The sequence below is a fragment of the Pan paniscus genome, chromosome 6 (assembly GCF_029289425.2).
Source record: "Pan paniscus chromosome 6, NHGRI_mPanPan1-v2.0_pri, whole genome shotgun sequence".
In the NCBI taxonomy this organism is placed as follows: Eukaryota; Metazoa; Chordata; class Mammalia; order Primates; family Hominidae; genus Pan; species Pan paniscus.
In genome coordinates this window covers 45115235-45139834 of record NC_073255.2, presented here as the reverse complement: position 1 = coordinate 45139834, position 24600 = coordinate 45115235, and the positions used below count along the sequence as shown (strand labels likewise).

The 24600-nt window shown below is 43.4% G+C and overlaps 1 protein-coding gene across 9 annotated transcripts in view; it reads left to right on the top strand.

The window, feature by feature from the left end:
• HECW1 (HECT, C2 and WW domain containing E3 ubiquitin protein ligase 1) overlaps nucleotides 1-24600 on the top strand; it is a 445382-nt gene that overhangs the window by 183153 nt on the left and 237629 nt on the right. For all 9 annotated transcript variants that reach the window (XM_057302857.2, XM_008960744.4, XM_008960746.4 and 6 more), the window contains 2 exons: nucleotides 13884-14208; nucleotides 22655-22762. In XM_057302857.2, coding sequence (XP_057158840.1) covers nucleotides 13884-14208; nucleotides 22655-22762 — 433 coding nt within the window. The remainder of the gene's footprint in view (nucleotides 1-13883; nucleotides 14209-22654; nucleotides 22763-24600) is intronic.

Here is a 24600-nt window from a genome sequence, read left to right as displayed (position 1 = left end):
TGGCAATTAGGTATGGAAAACTCCATAGAATATTTGGAGTTATTAAATTTTCACAGGAATAAGTCCTAAATCTCCAGGGCAGAGGCCATCATTTCTATTTCAGTTCATTTTCCAGGGTTTGGCATGTGCATTTGTTGACTGAATAAATAAATGAAGCCCTGCTGGGAAATGCACCCTTAGCAGTTTACAGTCCCCCTGACATGTGCTTCTAACTGCCTCCAAGTAGTATTAATAAAGCAGTAGTCATATGCCAGCCTCCGACCGGGGATCATAATTGAGGCACTGACATGATGAGTTTATCTCTGATGACTGATGGCAATGAGACCTGTCCTTTGCAAAGAGCAAAGCCCAAGTCTTGCAGTGTGTGAGGCATTAAGACTCAGTAGCATGTACCTGTGGCTCTAGCTTCCTCAGAACTGATGTTTCCTCTTGGAAAAACCCAAATTACTTTCATTGTCTCACTTTCCTTTTAATACTTAGTCTCTTGGAGCTTTGTAGAAAGCCTGAGAAGCAGTGTGAATGGCAAGTCAGGGGCCTCCCTGCAATGAGCTGGTCTCCGTTGCCACCACTTACCACGAGGTGCAGGCTCTGTCTGCCGCCCCCACATCTCGAGGCTCCTTTCACAGCTCTTATTCTCTGGAGCGAGACCGCACTTTAATCTCTGCTGTTTTCCGCATACAAGGTAAAATGGAAAATTAGAGATGTTATCTGAATAATTAATTCAAGCCTCAAATGAAAAGGAAATTCTAAAATATCCAGATCATTGAGACTTCTGAGTTTCTATTAGTCTGGACATAGATGGCTTGTCTTGTAACCAGTGGAAATGGCAGTGAGTGCCCTTGAATATATTACCGTATCCTCGAGGCCAGAGATGTCTAAGCATCAGCTTACAAGTGAAAAATGTCTTAGTGAGATGATAATCATGGGTTTGCCATCTGATAATTGCTACAGAGAGTCAAGGAGGTAGCACCAATTCAACTGTTTATCTCATGGAATTTAATGTGAACCTATACTACACTGTTGAGCAAAGATTCCACGAGGCCGGAATTGGTGGGAGAGGCCGTGGGGCTGGTACCTTCCCGGTATCTTTGGTGTATATTTGGTGCATCTTTGGTGTATCAGAGACAAGCTTAGGAGATGGTCACGGGCATCTAAGCAATAGAGATGGACTGCACGAAAACCATGCCTATTCCCTCATCTGTAAAATTGAAAATACTGTCCAAAATCCCACAGCAGACAATAGCTTTTGTCCGTGAGTTCAAAGGTTCCAAGTTTAGTCCTGCATAATTGAGAAAAAGACTTAAAAAAAAAAGTTTCCAAACTGCCTCAATTGTTGTCCCTTCCTTTTAGCTCTGAAAAATCAGAAAGGTTAGCTGTGTGGAAAATGTCAGAAGAGACTTTCTGTTAAATATGTTAAAGAATTTCAGCAGTAAGTGTCGCCTGAGACGTTTAAGAAATCATAGTAGCTAAGTGTCCCCTTCCTTTTAATGTTCTTCTAGAACCCAGTGAAACTTTGGACTGAGGCGATTCCTCCACACTCCCAGCCCATATCACAGAGTCTTAGTGATCATTTCTCCTTTGCTGTCAGAGCTGAGTATCAAATCCCATTTTTTTGTTTTCAAAATAGAATTGTTCCTTTCTTTTACCATTCCCCTGAATAATTGCTAATAAAGCAATATGCCACTCATCTAGGTCACCTGATTTGCTGGTTTTGATCACAGGGATATCTTGATGCTGTTGGACTTTTCCCCATGGAGCTCTTACTCTGTTAGACAGGTGTCCATTCTGCTGTGGCTCACTTAAAAAGCAAGGCTTTGTCTTTGCCCCTTGGTGATTTCTTTCTTCTATCAATGTTGAGAGCTTGATGGAGGTGCTGGTGGGTTAATTCTCCTCCTTATCCTTCAATTCCCCCATTCTATCCTAAATCACTACAGATAGGCCTATTCTATACATATATTGCCAGTTCTTCCTTATTTCCTTCCTCTTCCAATAGGAATCTCTTGAGGTAAACCACCTCTGCCAGTCCTCCTGTCACAGCCTGGTGCTGAGATGGTGCAGCCTGGTGTGGCTAAGGTGTGTGGCAGCCAGAATTGGAACTGAGTAACAGTTAGAGCTAGAAAGAGCACAAGAGTGGGCAGAGTGATGACAGGGAAGGAACCTGGGAAGGAACGTGCTACCTGTGGCCCCATCTGGAATATGAACTGGCTTTGTCTCCTTTCAAGGGTGGAAGAGGGATAGAAGAGGGTGGAAGAAGGGTGGAAGGAGCGAGAGATTCCTTTATATTGCCAATATAGGTATGAAATGTAGGAGAGAGAGATGACTTTATATTGCTAACGGCCATGCCTGCTTTACTCTTCATCATGGCTCTAAGTTGCTCTCATAAATGCTCTGAGACATCAACACTGAATTTATATCAGATATGGCCATGTTCATCCGGGGCACTTTGATCACAAAAGGAAAGTGCTGCTGCTGCTGGTTCAACCCCACTATGTACTGATGATGGGCATTATGGTTCATAATCCCAATGACTGGCACACTTATCGGAGCTGCAGTCCAACATGGGGCCTTCTTCTGGCTTGATGGGTGATTTGGAAAAGCGGGTACGATGACCTCCCACACTGATGTGAGAGCTGCACACTGTCCCTGCACCCGCCCAGGAGCCGCCCCTGCTACTTCGTCAGTAACTTCTGCCACGGTGCCACTTGTTTAGACTTGAGGGACCACTTGATCGGTAAAGCTTCTCCCTGCATGTAGACCTTGGCATTCAGGAGAGCTATACTTGGGCTCCCCAAGACACAGCAGCTCTGTCCACCTTGCTCTCCCCCTCATTGCTGCAGTGTGAAGTTTCTAAGGTGAACAAAACCTCCGTGGCCCCCCACTCTCCAATGGAGAAGGTCGTATTTCTTGGTGTGCCATGGGAGACCCCTTTCACACACTTCCAGCCACCCCCAACACTGTCTGGCAGACAGCTAAGAGGAGCTCTGCTGAATCTGGAAGCTCAGCATGCTTCTAGTAAAGATACGCTTTTCCACGAGAAGTTCCTTCTGCTTAGATTGGATTTCCCTCAGCTCTTGGCCCTTCCTTCCAGGTCCAGCTTCCATGTCCTCCCATCTGGGAAGGTGGTCCCAGCATCTCTCTCCCTTCTAGGGGGGACCATGCCCACCACCCTATTATTGCCCTCACCATTGTGTCATAGTTGACTGCTTAAATGTCTGCCTCCTGCACCAAACTCTCCGAGGCTATGAGCACTGTTTAAGTCCTCTCTGTATCCATACTCAGCATTTAGCACAAGGCCTGGTACACATTAAAGACTCCATCCACATTTCCTGATTGACTGGGCTAAAGGAAGGAAGAAGAAGCCAGATGCAGTGGCTCACGCCTGTAATTCCAGCTCTTTGGGAGATCAAGGTGGATCACTTGAGGTCAGGAGTTCAAGACCAGCCTGGCCAACATGGTGAAACCCCTTCTCTACTAAAAATACAAAAAAATTAGCCAGGTACGGTGGCACGCGCCTGTAATCCCAGCTACTCGGGAGGCTGAAGCAGGAGAATCTCTTGAACCCGGGAGGCAGAGGTTACAGTGAGCTGGGATCGCACCATTTCCTTCCAGCCTAGGCAACAAGAGTGGAAACTCCGTCAAAAAAAAAAAAAAAAAGGAAGCAGGAGAAGAAAACCAAAGACAGGATTTACTTAAAAATAAACCCAAAGATGCTGGGTCAAACCACCCAGGGGATATAAGAATTTAAAAGAGAGCATCTTTACAGCACCTTGATCCTCCATGACAAATGATAACATGCTTTTGAGTATTAATTTCAATGAGGATACAAACTCAGCACTGCATCTGAAACCCTCCTAAGTGTATTTCTTAGAACTGTAATCCCTGTCTGGCCCCATCACCTAATAGCAGGCAAATGAGGACACGACCATGAATGGAGGAGGGAAACACACTGGCTTACGACAGCCTGAGGCTCCTCAGGCTTCTCAACAAGCCTGAGGCTCCCTCCCAAGCCAGGCAGCTCAGGCCATGGATGAGGCAGCTAACTGGCCGCGGGGAGTCTCAAGGTCCACTTGGGGCCCTGCTGCTCCCCTGCTGCGTGGTCAGGGCAGGCAGCTGCCCTTCTGAGGCTTCAGCTTCCCGGTGAATAAGAGGAGGGGCTGGCCCAGAACCCTCCCATGACTGTCACTGTGGGTTCCTGTGTGATTCACAGTATTGTGGGTTGGCTTTTGGAGACTGGACTGTAGCCAAGCAGGTGGTGGTGCCCTGGTTATGGGAAGAGACACAGTGACCCCACTCAGCACAGCACACGCCCTGCTGGGCTCAGGATGGAGTGAGGCTGAGGTCATCATGGGGGCTCCTCACAAATGCCCGGTACGGGGCCGCCCCGGGAGGATGATGTGGCTGGCTCACAGCAGCTCCACCTCCCTTTCTCTCCTGTATGGTCCGCAGGGCTCCTGGAGCTGGGCGCCTTGGGCCCCTGGAGCCGCACTGTGGTTCTGGGAGGTGAACACATATCCTTTTCCTCTGCAGGTATCAGTAGGTAAAGAGGAAACTTTTCCACTTTCAATCAGGCTAGTGCCTTCCTGAGGAAGAAACAGTATTTCCTAACATTGAGAAGGGAAAAATGGGTCTCTTTCTCACATCTGTAAGTTCCCATTCATTCTGTCTCTGTGTCTTACACACACACCACACACACACACACGTGCACACACACATGCGCGCACACACACACACAGGAATACCAGTTCTCACCTTTCCTTTCTGTGTAAACCAGAGGAGGTGCTAAATATTATGAACAGGAATTTGCCCCAGCTAACCTGACGAGGCCCTCCTGGCTGCCACCTTCCTCCCTCTCCCACGCCCACAGCCCCCTGCCCATTCCTCTGCCCATACAAACCACCCAGATTTCAGCAACTTTGCTGCTGAACACCTCCAAACATAAACCTCCCAAATAACCCAGAGCTGCACCAAGCAATCCTAGACTTGAGCAAAGCAGTGAATGGTCCAATCATGCCCCTCCTGGAGCCTGGCCTCCAGCTGGTTTCTCTTACGTGTGAGTGAGAATGGTGTGCGAGCGACAAGGAGCAAAGACCACCCCACCCCCCGCCCCCCAACACCTGCCATCAAAGGGCTGCAGAGTCAAAAGTGGGAGGGGATGTTCAACCTTACACTTATTGGTGGATTTTTTTTTATGAGCGATAAGGCATTATGTGTTCCTAAAATAATGTGTCTGACTGTCATTTTAACAAGTTCCTTGTATTTTAAATCATGACTTCCTGTGTGGATATTATCTGGCTTGGCTTGATTTGCTTATTAAAATTTTCTCCCCCTAATGTTCCCTTTCAGCCAGCAATGAGTGGGATTTTATTTCTTTTTCAAAGAAAAGAAGCCCACACAATTTAGTTTATGTAATTCTGTGATATTCTTCCACACAATGGCCAGCACAAAAGAAAGCTTTTTTAGCACATGGCTTTGAGGCTGAAAACACAAATTGAGGCACAGGTTTCAGGAACAGGTGTCTGGGAGCTGAAGAGTTAGACAGAGATGGTGGTTTAGCAGCCACCTCCCACTCTCCTCCCTTACACCTGAGAGCCCCTACACCCGCCCCTGTCCCACAACATCCCTCATACACAGCAGTTCCCAAGCAGAGGTACAAATGGGTAAGCAGGACTCCAATCTCAGGATGTGAGAAGGAGAGGAGGACCCAGGGGCAGTATTTAATCTCATCCCAACACTTTCTTCTTATTTGACAGGTGATGAAGGCAATTCCCAGAGAGGTGGAGCCCTTCTTTTTAGCCTAACGAATTGTTTCCCTTAGTCGTGACTCAGAGGAAATGCGTGGGCTGCAGTGATTTTTGTGATCTCTTGTGCCTGCCATTGGGTTGGGTAGGAGGTTTCTGCTTTTAGACTGTTAGGACCAGCAGGGCCCAGCAGCAAGTAGAGCTCTGGATAAAGCTGCCCTGGCCTGTCTCCGAACCCTCCAACCCAGGCCATCCCCACTTCTCCTGTGCTGCCTCAGGGATTCCCGGTGCTTCTGCTGGTCCTGCATCCGGACACCTGACCCATCCCAGTGCAGTCCAGGAACCAGGAACTCAATTCGAGCAATTCTGGGCACCAAGCCTTGTGCTTAAGGCAAAATAAGTGCTTACAAGAATTCCTGAGCTCAAGGAGCAGAGCCCCATGTCCAGGTGCACCCCAGCCCACACGTTACCCACAAGTGCATTCATTCATTCAACACAGTTATTTATTTATTTATTTATTTATTTATTTATTTATTTATTTATTTATCGATATGGAGTCTCACTCTGTCACCCAGGCTGGAGTGCAGTGGCGCAATCTTAGCTCACTGCAGCCTCCGCCTCCCTGGTTCAAGCGATTCTCCTGATTCAGCCTCCTGGGATAGCTGGGATTACAGACACGTGCCACCACACATGGCTAATTTTTTTGTATTTTTAGTAGAGACGGGGTTTCACCATGTTGGCCAGGCTGGTCTCAAACTCCTGACCTCAGGTGATATGCCCGCCTTGGCCTCCCAAAGTGTTGGGATTACAGGCGTGAGCCACAGCACCCAGCCTCAACAAAGTATTTACTGAGCATCATCTATGTTCTTGCCAGGCACTACTTTTGCTGGAAATGCAGACCTAAAGGAGCTAGGCTGGGCTGCTGTCTTGGTGCCTGCCTTCTAAGTAGAGGGGACTGACAAAAAATAAGTTGACAGGTAAGGCAGTTTTAGACAGAACATCTCATTCAGGCTCTGATCGAAATCTCCATTGAGGCCAGAGAGGAAGCTGCGGGACTGAGAACAGTCACTGAGTTCAGAGTGGAAGCTTTGGGGTATAAGCTTCCCCTAGAAGTGACTGAGCCAGGTAGACTTTGGAATGTGGTCGGAAGGCAACACTGCACAGTCGCTCAGTCCCTAATGAACTATCTTCCTGCGATGACCTTGGCTTTTGTCAAAGCCTTGTACGAGGAATCTGCCACTATAATCGTGATTAAAAGTCTCTTAAGATCTTACTCACCACATTTCATTGTGTTTCCTACAGAAAGTCTAAGATGAAACATTTTGTTAAGAACTTGGAGGAAGAAAAAATCCCTGTATTCTGATCATAAGAACTAAGCTTTCCTTTTATCTTCTTGGCTGCCGAGAAGCTCAGAGAAGTATCTGAATCTCAATTACTGCAATTCTGTCCATCTGTTTTATAATTTGGAGAGAATGCTTAAGAATGATAAAAGTGCCCTCTTATGATCGCCCATAAACAGGCTCAAATCCCCATTTCCTGCCACACGATGGATGACCTCAGAATTTTTATTAACATTCTGAGCTGGGTTTTCTAGCAACCTGAGAATAGTGAAACTGGATAGTGTTTTGTTGTTGTTGTTGTTGTTGTTTGTTGTTTGGGGGGGACGGAGTCTCATTCTGTCACAGAGTACAGTGCATGATCTCGGCTCACTGCAACCTCCACCTCCCGGGTTCAAGCGATTCTCCCTGCCTCAGCTTCAGCAGCTGCGATTACAGGCGCCCGTCACCACGCCCAGCTAATTTTTTTTTTTTTTTTGAGACGGAGTTTCGCTCTTGTTGCCCAGGCTGGAGTTCAATGGCGCGATCTCGGCTCACTGCAACCTCTGCCTCCTGGGTTCAAGTGATTCTCCTGCCTCAGCCTCCCAAGTAGCTGGGATTACAGGCATGTGCCACCACGCCTGGCTAATTTTGTATTTTCAGTAGAGACGGGGTTTCTCCATGTTGGTCAAGCTGATCTCGAACTCCCAACCTCAGATGATCCGCCCACCTCAGCCTCCCAAAGTGCCAGCATTACAGGTGTGAGCCACCCCGCCCAGCCTAATTTTGTGTATTTGTAGTAGAGACGAGGTTTCGCCATGTTGCCCAAGCTGGTCTTGAACTACTGACCTCAGGTGATCCACCCACCTCAGCCTCCCAAAGTGCTGGGATTACAGGCATAAGCCACCATGTCTGGCCTTGATAATGTTTTAATGAGATGTACAAAAGTGCGCTGCATAGAGCAAATGCTCAGAACTATTTTTGTCTTCCTTCATATTGCTACTTCCTGATTTCTGTCTGTTTTGTATTTTCCTATTTTATTATACATTTCTTGGTTTGTAAATTTTCTCAAATCCTTTGTAGAAAAAGATAAGCTTTGATTTTTTTTTTTTTTAAGTTCCATTACCCACCTGGTGGCATAACAAAGCCGAGTGCAGGATAGCAAAAGCTGCAGGCATCTTCTTGATCAAAGTAAAATCTGCTCATGGACTAAAAAAGTATTACGTTCTTTCTTCCAACTAAGTAATGCCAGTTTCTATAACCTCATCTTATATACTTTAATGAAGCTTCCTTCAAGGGCTGTGTATTTCACTTACAATTTTTGATTCCTTGGTGTAGAGGCCATTTTTAAGAGTCATTTTCTCTATTATAGACATGTCTTTGTCTGCTTTCTTTTCATTTCTGAGATGGGACTCACTCACGGCTTTATATTCCAAGACAGAAACGCTATTAATGACTTAGTTAGATAAAAACTGACAGAGCAGAATCTTTTGTCTCCAGGTTCTTAAAAAAAAAATCCATGCATAATAACATGTTCCATCCCTAGAAGTGATGATTTTCTGCTTTTAAGATTCTGTTTTTTTACAGGTTTTGTTTTTGTTAATGTGCTATACTCCATGAGAATATCTTAAAACATATTAAACCGACAAGGCCTATTCCAAGATTAAGAAAAAAAGAAAAACAACAAAGAGCATATCACTTAATTCAAAACATTTCAACAATTACGATGTCATTTAAGTTGGAAAGCAAAACAAATAAACAAAACATTGGTGGCTCTTCTGCTACAAATAGGAAAAAAAACAAAAACAAAAAAACCAGCAGATGGTTTTTACTCCCATAGCAGGGCACTTTGTACAGTGTATTTAAATTGCTCTCAGAGGCTCACTTATCAGACCCATTTTTTCAAGCGTCAACTAAAATCTATGCTTGACATAGCCCATAACTAGGGCCACGTGATTACAACCAATAACTGGAAAATTACAGTGTTATTGAAACTATTGCTGATATTCTTGTGGTCCTCCTATCAGTTCATATTGTCTATCACCAAAGGGAAAAGAAGACAAAAGATACTTGAGTTATTAGTGGGTTGGAGAAAAGGCTGGGAGAAATTTAGTGATATCCGTTGATTTCCCATACATACAGAGATCGGGAGGGCCACCCTTTGCAGAGAGGAAAGAGAAAGGAGGTCTCCTGTTGGGGAGATCTGCTTTAGAGGTTAGGAAGAATGGTGGAGTTGTAAGACATTGGAATCACTGTCTAGGAAGACAGTGGCCTTTTATCCAGGGCTATTTAAAAACAGGACAGAGCTTCATCTATCTCCCACAGTTCAGATGTGACGAGAGAATGATTAAATTGCTTCTTCCAGACTGATGAGTCTATAGTATATGCTAGAAACACTTGTGAATGTCTGGGAGAAACATAGCCACAAACGAATTGCATGTTGAGCAATCAGCTCTATCCACCTGCTGTGTTCAAGAAGCAACTATTGACATTTGCTCAAATGTGCTCACCACAAACCAAAACAAAATAAAATAAAAATGGGGTAAATAGGTGAGGGATGGATGTGCTAGCTAACTTGATTGTGGTAATCATTTCACTATATATATATATATATACACACACACACACATAGTGAAATGTATTATTATATATTATATATACTGTATATCTTATATATTATATAACATATAATATATAATATATAAATATACAGTATATATAATATATTATATATTATATGATATAATACATAATATATTATATATGATATTTATCATATATAACATTATATATTATATTATATAATATATAATACAACATATAATATATAAATATAATATATTAATATATTATATATTATATATGTTATATATAATACAACATATAATATATTTATATAAATATAATATATATTTATATATAATATATCATATATAATATATAATATATCATATAATTTATATATAATATATATAATATATTTTTTATATAATATATAATATATATAATATATTTTGATATATTATATATAATATATTTTTATATATTATAATATCTTTATATATAATATATTTTATATATTATAATATATATTTCACATATTATATATATTATTTTATATAATATATTATAATATATATTTTATATATTATAATATATAATATATTTAATATATTATATATATTAATATATATATATAATATATATAATATATTATATATTATAATATATAATATATATTTTATATATTATAATATATAATATATAATATATAATATATAATATATTATAATATATATTATAATATATAATATATAATATATTATATGATATATTTATATATATTATATGATATATTTATATATTATATGATATATTTATATATATTATATGATATATTTATATATTATATGATATATTTATATATAATATAACATATAATATATTTATATATATATAAAATCTTCACATTGTACACCTTAAAAGTCATACAATTTTATTTGTCAATTATACCTCAATAAAGCTGGGAAATTAAAAATAAAAAGGAGCAACTGTTGTGAGTCTTTAATAAAACATCTGTTTAGGACATGATGGAATACAATTTTAAGTTCATCTCCTTCCTGCATAACTTTGTGTTCATATCTTTATTTTCTTCTATGTACCATCTACTACTAAATTATCATGCCTTTCTGTAATTTTTTTTTTTTTTGAGACGGGGTCTCACTCTTGTTGCCCAGGAGTGCAGTGGCACAATCTTGGCTCACTGCAACCTCCGCCTCCTGGGTTCCAGCAATTCTCCTGCCTCAACCTCCCAAGTAGCTGGGATTACAGGCACCTGCCAACATGCCCGGCTAATTTTTGTACTTTTAGTAGAGACGGGGCTTCGCCTTGTTGGCCAGGCTGGTCTTGAACTCCTGACCTCAAGTGATCCACCTGCCTCAGCCTCCCAAAGTGCTGGGATTACAGGCCTGAACCACCACTCCCAGCCATTTTATCTATTTTTATAAGCCATCTTAAACCCTTTCTAGAACAAGAAGGGATATCACTGAATAAAATAATTTATATAAATTAAAGCTTTGGGGGCTTTTCGTGGCAGGAATTATGCCAGGTACAGGGGATATACAGAGGAGAAAACTTCACAGTGTAGGAGTGAACATGGACAGATCAACTAGCAACAGTACCTAAGAATCCCTGCAGGGGAATGGGATTCCTGTGCATCATGGAGCAGAAAGTTCCACTCTTGGGAATGGGAAGGAGGCAAGGAGCGGTTACAGCAGAGTTGGTGCTGGAGCATAATTCTGATGCAGAAGTGCAGATCCTGCCTGCAAGTAGGAATGGGGAGGATGTGTGCAAAGACAGGGTGGTGGGAGAGGGTGGGGTGCAAGGGACGGCTTTGAGGCTGCCCTGCTTACCCCGGACAAATGTCATCGTTCCAATCCAGTAATCACTGACAAACGTCTTCTTTGACTAATGTTTCCTTCTCTACCTTTGCTCTCACCATGTGGACAGTGATCACTGGCGTAATTTGACAGTTTCAGGAGAGTTCTCTAGTTTCCAGGGGATTTTGGTAAAAATACAATAGCAGAATTGTCTTCAGCAAAAGAGAAACACCCTACAATCCTTTTGAGGCCCTGATTGAAACCACGTACATAAAAATCTTTATCTTAGGCTCTTCATCATGAATGCAAATATATCCTACTCAATCGTAAACCTTACAAATAAAGGAGCCTCTCCCCTGAGCACCAGTATATAGAGCACCTTTACAAACACACTAGGCTGTGTAACCCTTGTCACTTTGATTTTGTAAGAAAACCTGAAGGTTTCTTGAATTTAATGCAAGTTCATAAGAGTGAGGACTCTGGGGTGACATAAAGGAAGCCTGTTCAGTGACGGAGCCTGGCTGAGTGCCCAGGCCCTATGTCTCAGTGAGGTTTCCTTCCTAAAGCACTACCAGTAATATCTTAGCAAGAGATTTTTATTTATTGAGCAGGTACTGTACTAAGAACTTGACTTGCACTGTCTCATTAAATTCTGACAACAGCCCATTTACAGAGGAGGAAACCGAGGTCCAGAAAGATTAAATTGTCCAGCGATAGACCCACAGCTGGGAAGCTGGTAGATGCTGCCTCAGCTTTGATTATGGTCTAATTCATAATTATTTTGAATCTCTGTAATACTGTAAGATGGTATTAGCCCACTTAAAGTATGTGGGAACTAAACAAACCTTGTGCTCTTGCAGCAGCCTTTCTGTTTGGGGATTTTACAAAGGTCTCTGGACAGAGCCTCCTGGAGGGCTGTCAGTTTACTGAGATCCTCCCTGAACTGCCCAGAATAGCCATGGTGCCTTGAGATAGGTGGGTGGTTCCTGCTTCCCTGGCCTTCAGCGCTTTGCCAGTCTTCCTGAGAGGAGGGATGGTTTCCAGGCAACACCATGGTCCATCTATTTTCATACTGCTATAGTGACAAGCATTTTGAAAAAATAAGAAATATGGTCCCAATAAGGTGATGAGATGCTTTTTGGAGTCTGTCTTGTCTGCCTGTCATAATTCTACAGCAACCACCAGTAGGGCCAAAGGAATTCCAAACAGGAGACACAGATGAGTGAAAGGGCCTGCCTGTCCCATGGCCATAGAGGACCAAGACTCAGAATGCCAACACTGTGCTTTCTCAGGCTAATAGACTTTTTACAACGTCCTGGTCTTGGAGGATGGAAAAAGTGCAGGCCTAAATTACTGCTAACTAGATTGATCTAACTGAAAGAGTAGACTATTGCTGTGGTCTGCTCATCATAGCTGGTAAACAAAAAGTCAATAATTTGCATTTGATTAGGTGCATAAGAAGTTACAGTTCCTGGGATCTAAACTTCATGAGTCAACACTTTTTTAGGCCTTAATCTTCTCTTCTTGAAAACTACATATAGAACAACATGAACTTCAATAACCAGGACCCCCCAAAAATGTTCATTTAAACGCAATTTTAATATACTTTGATGAAGTCAGAATCACCCTTGTTTGTTTCTGCATGAGTTCTATTTGCTGCCTGTCCTTCTGTATTTTCAAAGTTATCTGTGCCCAAAACGAGTTAGTGCTCTGCATCAGGTTGGCTCATTTTAAGCGCTCAAAGTTGTAAACAATACAAAAATGCATTTTTTCTCATCAGGTACAATGTTTTCTACAATAACATTGGCTCCAAGGGAGATACAGTCCTCTGAGATTGGATTTTATTGAAAATCATCGTATTCAAAGAGTACTAGGATGTTTGAAATCCTTCATAGAAACTTCATACAGCCCGAAGGCATTCTGTAGAGTGAAAGATGTAAATGGAGGAGTGACTACCTCACCCAGCAGGGACCACTCCTAATTCTGGGCTGTGTGTAGGGACCTGAGTGCTGCAGGGATCACTCAGAGGTTAATAATGATAATCATCGTTTGCCTTAAAGAAGGATAAAATCAGATCCAATCTAATTGACGTTGGAGAACTCGAGGGATGGCATTTGGTTGGGGAATAGTCACACCTTCAGGGTCATTCTGCACATCCCAGTCCTTCTGGTATCAAGTGGGTTAGAGCCGGGAGAGGCAGAGACTCCAATAAAACATGGAAACGCAGGACACCCTGGTGCACTTGTGTTTTTGTTCTTGCTGTCCCCGTGTGAACCCAGAGCTGCAGCCTTTGTCACGAGGAAGATGCTCTATGCCATGTTTCATATCTGCCCAGCAGGGCAGCTCACTCACAGCGCGTGTCTCCCAGCACATCTTTCATTTTCGTGTGATGACGGTGACTGAGTTGCCGGCGTGCCCTGACCCTGCTCACTGTCTCTTTGCTCCCACAGAATCTGTACCAGAACAGGTTTTTAGGCCTGGCCGCCATGGCGTCTCCTTCTAGAAACTCCCAGAGCCGACGCCGGTGCAAGGAGCCGCTCCGATACAGCTACAACCCCGACCAGTTCCACAACATGGACCTCAGGGGCGGCCCCCACGATGGCGTCACCATTCCCCGCTCCACCAGCGACACTGACCTGGTCACCTCGGACAGCCGCTCCACGCTCATGGTCAGCAGCTCCTACTATTCCATCGGGCACTCTCAGGACCTGGTCATCCACTGGGACATAAAGGAGGAAGTGGACGCTGGGGACTGGATTGGCATGTACCTCATTGGTGAGTAGAATGTGCCAAGTGTGTTATTCATAATTCACTTTTACATATGCTGTCACATTTTAATAAACTCTATAATATAATTAAAATATACAAGCAACTGTGTTATATGCCAGATTCTAACACACTGAAGACCACTGTTGCATGACCTTGTTTTTCTGCAAAATGGACAATAAGGTCTCTCTTGCCATCTCCATTCCATGGAAGAAAATCATGAGATATAGCAGAGTCAGGTGTGGTTAAACACAAATGTCATTATCATTTTCAACTATAGAAGCTCTTCTACTTGTGAATAAGTTAATATCAAAGCCTGTTTTTAAGTCTATGTGCTTATAAGACAAAGTAACACCATATGCCCAACCAATGTATGTAGAGGTAATTTCACTTTAGTTTCCAGCATAATCTTTGCCAGCTCTTCCAACATTCTTACTGCTTTGTATTCAACAGACAAGCTGGGATTATACTCACAGGCATACAGGCATGGTGCTGGAGAAAGTTGACTTGCCTTACTTTAGGTGGAGATTTATTCAAAATTTTGAAAGTTCCAAAGTTGAAAGTTTACTAGAAGAAATTGTTCTATGTGAATTTTCTCAGGTCTTTGCAAACAAAACAAATTATGCAAATAAGTTGGATGCTGAGGCAATTATTTTTATGAAAGTTTCACCATTCCCACGGATTGGTTTTGAAAATCTTATAATTATGAAAACCAATTTAAATGAAAAATGTATTTCATCTATTTTATGTGATAGAATCAGCTGTCATGGAAATTGATGTGTTTACCCAAAAGTTGAGTTATAATTGCTGGAAGGCCACAAGAGTCAACAGATTCAACACCGGGTCATCCGAGGCCAGGCCTTCTGCCTTCAGTCTGTGCTCTGCAACATTTGCACATTCAGACACACAACACCGGATTTAACATCACAGAAAGTAATGGATTGTTATGAGTAGTTTACAACCTGCACAGTTTTTCTGATAAAATAAAAGGGATCTTATCTGACTAACTAGTTCTCAGGGAAATATTCTTGGGTCTCTTAAAGGTTTTTCCATCAGCTTGGTTAGTGCGTTTATAATACACACATTAATGTAAAGATGGAGGTGCATAAATTGTTGAAATTTTTACACAAATAGCTGTGACTAGCTGAACTGGATTTCCAAAAGTTAAAATTCAATTTATTTCTGAAAAAAAAAATTGTTCTTGAATAAAAGTAGATACTATAGATTAAGAACAGAGATTGCAAAATAACAGCCCAAAGAGCATTTTTTTTTTTTTTTGAGATGGAGTTTTGCTCTTGTTGCACAGGCTGGAGTTCAATGGTGCGATCTCAGCTCACCGCAACCTCTGCCTCCCGGGTTCAAGTGATTCTCCTGCCTCAGCCTCCCAAGTAGCTGGGATTACAGGCATGTGCCACCACGCCTGGCTAGTTTTGTATTTTTAGTAGAGACGGGGTTTCTCCATGTTGGTCAGGCTGGTCTCGAACTCCCGACCTCAGGTGATCCACCTGCCTTGGCTTCCCATAGTGCTGGGATTACAGGTGTGAGCCACTGCCCTCGGCCGCATATTTTGTTTCATTTACATTGTTTTGTTTTAAATTTGATTGATTATCCACACTTAAAATGTAGAAGTTTCAAGTTGAAACCCAACTTTCTAGCTTCTTTCACAAAAGCCTCCAATTTGGCAGCCTGAGCCTGTGATACCACATGGTTCTAATCAGCTGGCGTTAAGCATCTGCACCCTCCCTAGACTGGCCTGTAACCTTCAGTGTTGCCACAGTCCCCTCCCACCCATTCTGACCTTCATCATGAGTGTCTTTTGTTTAGCACTTGAGGCAATTAGGTTTAGGCTCCGAATCTAGGGTTTTGGTTTGATTTGGTTTGGTTTTGGTTTTGGTTTTGGTTTGTTTTTTGGTTTGGTTTTTTATTGAAATGGAGTCTCACTATATTGCCCAGGCTCAAACTCCAGGGCTCAAGTGATCCTTCAGCCTCAGCCTCCCAAAATGCTGAGATTACAGGCATGAGCCACCATGCCCAGCCCAGATCTAGTTTTGAGTCAACTCAAGGGCATCTTCCCGCAGCTGGTGAGTGCTGATGTTATTCCTCAAGTTAGGTACCCACTGGAAGAGAAGCCTGTTTGGGGAGAAGGTAATGAGCTCAAGATGGAATTACTGAGTGTGGAACACCTGAGGGACGTGCGTCCACAGTGAGTGAATGAATGAATGGTTCTGAAGCTCAACCAGGGATCCGAGCTAGGGTTGTAGATTTGGGATAACAGACACCTTGGGGGTGGATAAGCTCACTCTAGTGTTGTGTATAGAAAGAGAGCACCAGATAGTCACAGTGAGGGGGGCAGGGGAGAGGCAGACGAGGAACTCAAACAGAAGAAGAGGAGGTGGTGAAGGGGCAGGATAACCAGGAGACTAGAGAGAACAAAGAAGAGGGTAGTAGAGGAGGGGGTGGGTAGCCATATCAGGTATTACGAAACTCCATGAATGAATAAGATCTGGTGTTAACATGACATTTTGACTGAGACAAAAGTAACCACAACTTATCATCCTAGAACCTTAATTTGACAGTTTGTTATTCTCATTGTAGCTACACATATATAACTGTGAAGTTATGTAATGCAAAATGCCAACACTTTCAACGGCATAGCATTTCAAAAATAACTTCCAAATCCGAAATTGTCTGTGAATCTTAAAAGTCAATAATGTGTAAGTCCTTAGTAGCTTATCTTCCACATTTTCGGTGCTTTGCCAGAGATCAAATCAGAGATCTAGGCTGAGAAATGTAGAGATGGTGATTTCATCTCATCTGTCATTTCATGAATGAGGAGATGTCGAATCAGTGGCTCCCACAGTCACACAGCTGCCTCCCCTGGCTCAGGACTCATGCTGCCACAGGGGTAGCACAGCATTGTGGTGCAGTGTTGGGTATGGGCCATGGCACATCCGTGTGCCATCAAATGTCCAGCAGAGGCCCGGGTTGTGATGCTTTCAGCATGGTAGGACTTCTAGAGCTCTCAAAGCAAATAGGACTGTTCTGCCATAAGAGGGGGAAGATACCTGGATGTGGAGGGGGAAGTGTGGCTGCTGATTTATGGAACCCAACTCTTGAAGAATTAAAGTTTTTCCTTTACATCAGGCACCCTATTAGAATCTAGAAGAGCAGAAGCTGTATAAGGCACAAACAGAATTCTTGTGTCCAAAGAAACAATATGAAGGAAAGGACACAGAAGGGGAGAAAGTGGCATTGATTTTTAGGAGCTCCTCTATCACTTTATGCTTAGAGTTCCTGCTTCTACAAGAGAATGGCGCTTCTACATCATTGGCTTAGTAGTAAGAAAGACAAGTAGATTCTCCCCATATCTCCCGTCCCATTATTATTGTTATTATTATTATTATTATTATTACCATTATTACTATTATTTTGAGATGGAATCTCGCTCTGTTGCCCAGGCTAGAGTACAATGGCACGATCCCAGCTCACTGCAACCTCCGCCTCCCGGGTTCAAGCGATTCTCCTGATTCAGCCTCTCAAGTAGCTGGGATTACAGGCATGCACCACCACCCCTGGCTAATTTTTCTATTTTTAGCAGAGATGGGGTTTCACCATGTTGGCCAGGCTGATCTCAAACTCCTGACCTCAGGTGATCCACCCACCTCGGCCTCCCAAACTCCTGGGATTACAGGCGTGATCCACCGTGCCTGGCCCTGTCCCATTATTTAGTGAAGTCATGGTCCAGCCACAGTGGGAGAATCCTGGGAGATTTTTTTCCCAAGATTTGGTTGTCAGAAAGCATGAATTACTCTGAAAAATGGAAGCCATATCTTTTTTCTGATGGGTGTAGGAGACCTGGGTAGTATATTGATTCTCTCTTTTAATCACTTATGGGCTCACTTGCTCATTCCACTCTTAACAGCAATAGCATGTTTGTTGTCCACTCTTCTATTATAGATTATGGCATGGAAATCATAGCTATGATTTTTATTTTGAAGACAAATCCAGAGAAAATATATTACTTGTTTCTTAGGTATGTCTGTTTCTGTAAGCTTCATTAGAACTTTCTGATTAAAATTGTAATAATCCACAAAGATCCTTTCTCTATTATAAACTGAGGAGCAGGTGGTAGGATTCTACACACCAGAAGAAATGCATACCACTCAGAAAATGTAATCTTTTCCTGAGGAACTTATCTCTACACGTTCTGTACAAAATGTACGATGACAAAATCTTGAACAGTACTGATGTGAGCTAGTGCTTCAAGTTATTATTAATGGTTTTACATAGTAAGTGTCATAGGGATTTGCAATAGAGGGCCCTATTTTTGGCCCAGATTCTAAGCAGAAATAGCTGCTTATTAGATGTTGGACACTGGTCTAAGACCACTAGCTGTATTAGCTCAAGGAATCCTTTCAACAAGATTTTGAGGTAGGTACTTAGAGTATTTATCCTCATTTTGTAGTGAGTGATTAAATAAACTGCCTAAGATCACATAGTAATGGTACATGTAAGCTTCCTGCCTCAAAGGGGATGTAATATTGCTCCCACAAAGAGGCTTCCATCATGACAAGAATGCAGAAAATAACAGCCTCCTGGTAGAGAGCCTAGAGCACCCATTCCACACTGAGGTGGAGAGTGTGGCTTGGCCCACAGCATCCATTCCAGTTCTCCTCTCCCCTCCCCTTTTCTCTCCTCCCCTCCCCTCCCCCCTCTCCTCTCCTTTCCCCTTCCCTCCCCTCCCCTTCCCTCCCCTTCCTTCTCCTCCCCTCCCCTCCCCTTCCTTCTCCTCTCCTCCCCTCCCCTTCCCTTCTTTCTCCTCCCCTCCCCTCCCCTTCCTTCTCCTCTCCTCCCCTCCCCTTCCCTTCTTTCTCCTCCCCTCCCCTCCTCTCCCCTCCTCCCCTCCCCTCCTCTCCTCCCCTCCCCTCCTCTCCTCTCCTCTCCCCTCCCGTCTCCTCCCCTCTACTCTCTTCTTTCCTCTCATCTCCTGTGCCTTCCCCTAGTGCAGAATCTGGTCCTCTGAATTTACATTTCCCAGACTCCCGTGCAGCCATGTTCTGGATGCAAATTCGATTCATTTAGCTGCACCTGTGCAAGATCGGGAAGGTGAATATGTGAAATGTGGGGAAGCTTACATGTACCATTACTATGTGATCTTAGGCAGTTTATTTAATCATTCACTACAAAATAGGGATAAATACTATAAGCACCTACCTCAAAATCTTGTTGAAAGGATTCCTTGAGCTAATACAGCTAGTGGTCTTAGACCAGGCTCTTGGGCCTGTGGCTGCTACAAGCATGGCCTTGAGAAATGGAGCTTTTCTGCAGCAGCGTCCCGTGTCTACTCTCTAGCTTCCTGGACACCAACAGGCAGTGGGGGTGGGGGCAGGCAGTGACCTACTCCACTTGCCACTGGCTGGTCACTGTCTTCGCCGGTGGAGAGACAGCTGCCATGGCCTGGACAGCAGCCTCCTGCCCTCCAGATTGCAGTGACTGTACTGAGTTTTCATATTCAGCAGGTCCCAGGGCAGCCCTTGCAAGTGAGGCAAAGGCATCAGCCTCGTTGGAGAGCCAGTTAGGCAGTTATCCTGATTCCAGAGGCCCTGCCTAGAGTCCACTTCTCCAGCCCTGAATTCCCTGCATTAAATCCCTTTCTGCATAAAGTATGTAGACTGATTTTGGATTTCTGCAGCTGACCCTGTCAATGCAGTTTGATTCCTAAGCAAAGACTAGTAACTTTTCTAACAACTGGTAACAAATGCCTTTGGGGAAGGGTTTGACCTCTCAGCCCAGGCAAGAATACTGACTACTCTATTTTTCTTGTGTGATACTTGTGATTAAGTGTTATTGTTAGTGTGAGGGAAGGGGATGCTTATCAGGACTAACAGCCAGTCCTTTAAAATATATTGTGTTTAAATGTGTACAGCAAAATATACTTTTTTCTCATTATTGTGTGTGTGTGTGTGTGTGTGTGTGTGTGTGTGTGTGTTTGCCATCCTCATCATCCTTTGCTGATTCTTCTCACCTCCCCTTCATCCTTTTCTCATTCATGTTCCTGTGGTTCCTTGATAATTAACCCCCTTTTGTACATTCTATATTCTAATGAAATTACCTGTTTTCTTGAATAAATCTCCAAATATATTAGAAACTCCCTGAGAACATAGACCGTGACTTGCTCACCAGTGTATCCCCAGGGTTTAGCACTATGTCTGGAACAGAACAAAGTACCCAATACCCATTATCTCATGCATGAATGGACATCCTTCTTCCAGGTGTTATTGTCTATAAATCCCTGACCGTGACTATTAAAGGGAATATCCCAGTGATCAGAGTGGAGAAATTCGGGGAAATACTATCCCTTGGAGAACTGCTATAATGAGGCAAATTTCTACCTGGGTGTGAAACTTGTTATATCTGTGCTGAAGACCCAGGGAGCTAGGAAAATATTATGCCTTTTTGCAGAAATGAGGCAATTACTGTAAAAGATGTATTATGCAATCTTCTTGGTAACCCAAACAGGGCTGTGAGCACACACTGTGAATAAAAAGACAGGCAAATTTTGCAAACAAGCGATTTTCCAAAGGATACAAACAGTTCTTATCGGTAATGAGTGTTCATTTGCCCAGTCATTTTTTTGCCAGAGAAGGGGCAGCCTAAAATGTGCAATCCACATAGCAGATTACAAGTAGGCTTACCAGTTATCTCATTTAGTGCTCCCCTGTAAGTACTCCCCACTTTGCAGATGAAGAAAGACTATAGAAGTGACACTATTGGCAAATGGCACAAAAGGCAAGAGCTGGGCCCTTTGGCTTCAAGCTCAGTGCTTTTTGCACTTCATCTCTTGTCTGTTTTCTCAGTCCAGCCAGATGCAGCATGTGAACTGCAGGGTATCAGGAGAGAAAAGGGCAATCATGAAAAGGGCTCTCTGCAGAGCTGGGGCTCTGGGCCTGCCCTCAGGTGCCCTTGCCCAGGTTGTCCCTCCAGCCCCTACGGTGGATTTGGACTCTCAAAACGTGGTTTTCCCCACAGCCTCAGATCCACCTAGCTCAGATTATTTCTGGTGAAGTGGAAACTACAAGGGCTCCATAGAAGATCAAGGTGAAAGTCACATCCCTGTCTTAGTCTGCACTGAAAGTGTGGGGTCTGGAATCAAGGAGGTGACAGGCAGCTTGGTATTCTCAGATCTGTCCTCCCCAAGAATGCCGCATTTCTCTCCAGGCACTGGTTTTAAAGAGAACATCGATAGGTTGCAAAGTGATGAGCAGAGAACAGCAGGAGGTGAAAGCACACAGTCACCCAGAGCTCCTCCCAGGCCTCGTCTCCTCCCTCAGTGCTCTCCTGACCACCTGCCCCCCACCCGCCGGCCTCCTTCCTTGTCACTCTCTATCACAGCACCCTGTTCTTTTCCTTTCTTTTCTTTTTCTTTTTTTTTTTTTTTTGTGAGAGTCTCGCTATGTAAACAGGCTGGATATGATCTTGGTTCACTGCAAACTCCACCTCCTGGGTTCAAGCAATTCTCCTGCCTCAACCTCCCAAATAGCTGAGATTATAGGTGCCTGCCACCACGCCTGGCTAATTTTTGTAATTTTTTTTTTTTTTTTTTTTTTTTTTTTGGTAGAGATGATGTTTCACCATGTTGGCCATGCTGGTCTCGAACTGCTGACCTCAGGTGATCTTCCCACCTCGGCCTCTCAAAGTGCTGGGATTACAGGTGTGAGCCACTGCACCCCGCCTCCTTTCCATCTCTTATCACAAGTTACAATCAAACATTTATTCCTTTGCTTAGTGTTTACAGTCTGTCTTCTCAATTGTTTGTAAGCTTTGGTTCAGAAGAGACCATACTGGTTTTGCCCAACACCATAGCCCCTGCACCTTCCCCAGCATCTGGCAGATGGTTAGATTTCAGCTGCTGAATGAACAATGAATGCATGAGTGCATGATGGATGGATGGATAAGTTCATGGGTGCGACCATGTATAGGATGGTGGTGATGCCCAGGTGGGAGGAGAGATGATTCGAAGTGGAGTCCGTGAGAACTAGACCCCAAAGGGAGATTTTTTCTTTATGTCTCGCCCTTAGTCTCAAATAGGGATCAGTTCATAGAAGCTTAAGGAGGAAGATTTTCACACTGAGCTTTCACACATAGAAGAGCTATTTAAAAGTGAAGTGAACCGCGATAGCAGTAATTATTTCTCTGTTTTTGGAGGTGTTCCAGAACCAGCTAGATGATCTCCTGCCAGCAGTGCTATGGGGTTGGGAGGCGATCCCGGCATAAAAAGCGTTTGGTCCCAATGGCGTCTTGGGGTGCTTCCTGCTCTCTGATTCTCTGATTCCAGGTGCTTTTTCTTCTGTTGAGATGGAAGCAGCATTTGTATCCTTTGCTTTTCTTTTATTCCCCTAAATATGCTGTTGACTGATATGTTTCTCTGCTCTGCTTTCTTCCTCTGGGAATATAGATGAGGTCTTGTCCGAAAACTTTCTGGACTATAAAAACCGTGGAGTCAATGGTTCTCATCGGGGCCAGATCATCTGGAAGATCGATGCCAGCTCGTACTTTGTGGAACGTGAGTACCTTTACCATTCTTGTGGCTTGGCAGACATGGATGAAGTAGAATTCAACTGTTTCATTATTTGTTCTGTTGCACTGCCTCCACTAAGAAATGGCCCTCTAAAAGAGAGGTGTAGATTTAAAGAGATCCTTAAAAAGATGTTCAGTAGTAAGTGGTGAGGTCTAGGACAGTTGGATAAAAGCCAGCCAACCAGCCCAGAGGGCTGCCCCTTTAATACCAAGAAAGAGTTGGTTCCTATTCATAAGCCTCTGGACTTGGGACCCTTTGGCTCAGGTCCCTTAACTTTCACTCCATGGCTCCTCCGGGGGCATCTCCAATGTGGCCATAGTTAGACCAGGTCTTCTCAACAGGCATCCTGCCCTCCAGTTTTGCCTTTGCTTGACCAAATCCTTCAAGGCTTCCTGCCCATGGTCCCAGTCTGTCAGTGATTTTCCACATTTTGCTCTGACCTTTGGCTCTGGCCACAGCTCCCCCGGAGGGCTGTGAGACATTGGTACTGCCAGCCTGTTTCTTTGATTTTTAATCTACTGACATTTCTGAATGTATAAACTTTCTATCATGTATCTTATTTATATGTTTTCTAAAATTTTCTTCTGCCTTTGAAAATAAATCATTATCAGAGTTATGGCAGGCTTTTTTCATGGGTCCCCATACTGGTGTATTTCTCATTGCATGAGGAAATACCTAGGTGGGCTTCGTGTGTAGGTATTTCCTACATACGAAGCTCAGATTATGGGCTTGACATTTGCCAGCTGAGGGAATGCACAGCTTACCTTCAGTCCACAGCTCCTTCTCCTCCACTTGGGTATGGAGTGATTTCATGGACAAACTTCTTCATGCACTTTCTGGTTGTTAGCAGATGTTCATTCAATGTGGCATGTCAGAAAGGAAATGGAGTGATCTGCTATTCCGGCTATCCAGTTCTCAGAGAAAAAGATGCATGGCTAGGAATCTGAAGTTATCCATTGGCATTTGACTTGTGGTCCAGGAAAAACTATATCCTCAAGTATATTTTGCTTTCATTTTCATTCACTCTTATTTTCATTCACTCCCTTGACAAACATTTTTGTAAGACCTACTATATTTCAAGGACTATAGATGTGAAGATGAAAGTCCTGGTGTCTGTCTTTGAAGAAACTTATGGTATCCCCGCTCCCGGCAATGACACCAATAGCTCTTTCTTGTGTTGGCTCATGCAGAATGAATAGACAACGAGGAAATTTTTATGCTATCAGGGTGTAGAGGGAACATGATTTTATAAGATATGGTTTCTGGCTCTTGTGTTTGAGATAGGCATAATAAAACTCCCAGCAAGAGAATTTCTTTTCTTTTTTTTGAGACGGAGTTTCGTTCTTGTTGCCCAGGCTGGAGTGCAATGGCACAATCTCGGCTCACTGCAACCTCCGCCTCCCGGGTTCAAGCGATTCTGCTGACTCAGCCTCCCGAGTAGCTGGGATTACAGGCACCTGCCACCTTTGTTTGTATTTTTAGTAGAGATGGGGTTTCAGAATGCTAGCCAGGCTGGTCTCAAACTCCTGACCTCAGGCAATCCACCTGCCTTGGCCTCCCAAAGTGCTGGGATTACAGGCGTGAGCCACCGCACCTGGCCAGAATTTCTTTTCTGTACTTATCTCCCTGGCTCTGGCTTTTCTCCTCTCTAATCCATGCCAGGCAAAATCCCTTAAACCCAATTTTGCTACCATCTGCCCCAAAGCTCCATGGATCCTCTTTCCTACTGCATCAGCTGCAATCTCTCTGCTCAGCTGCCAAGCCCCAACATAAACTCACCCTCAGCCCACAGCCCTACTTCTCCATCCTCCCCAGCAGACACC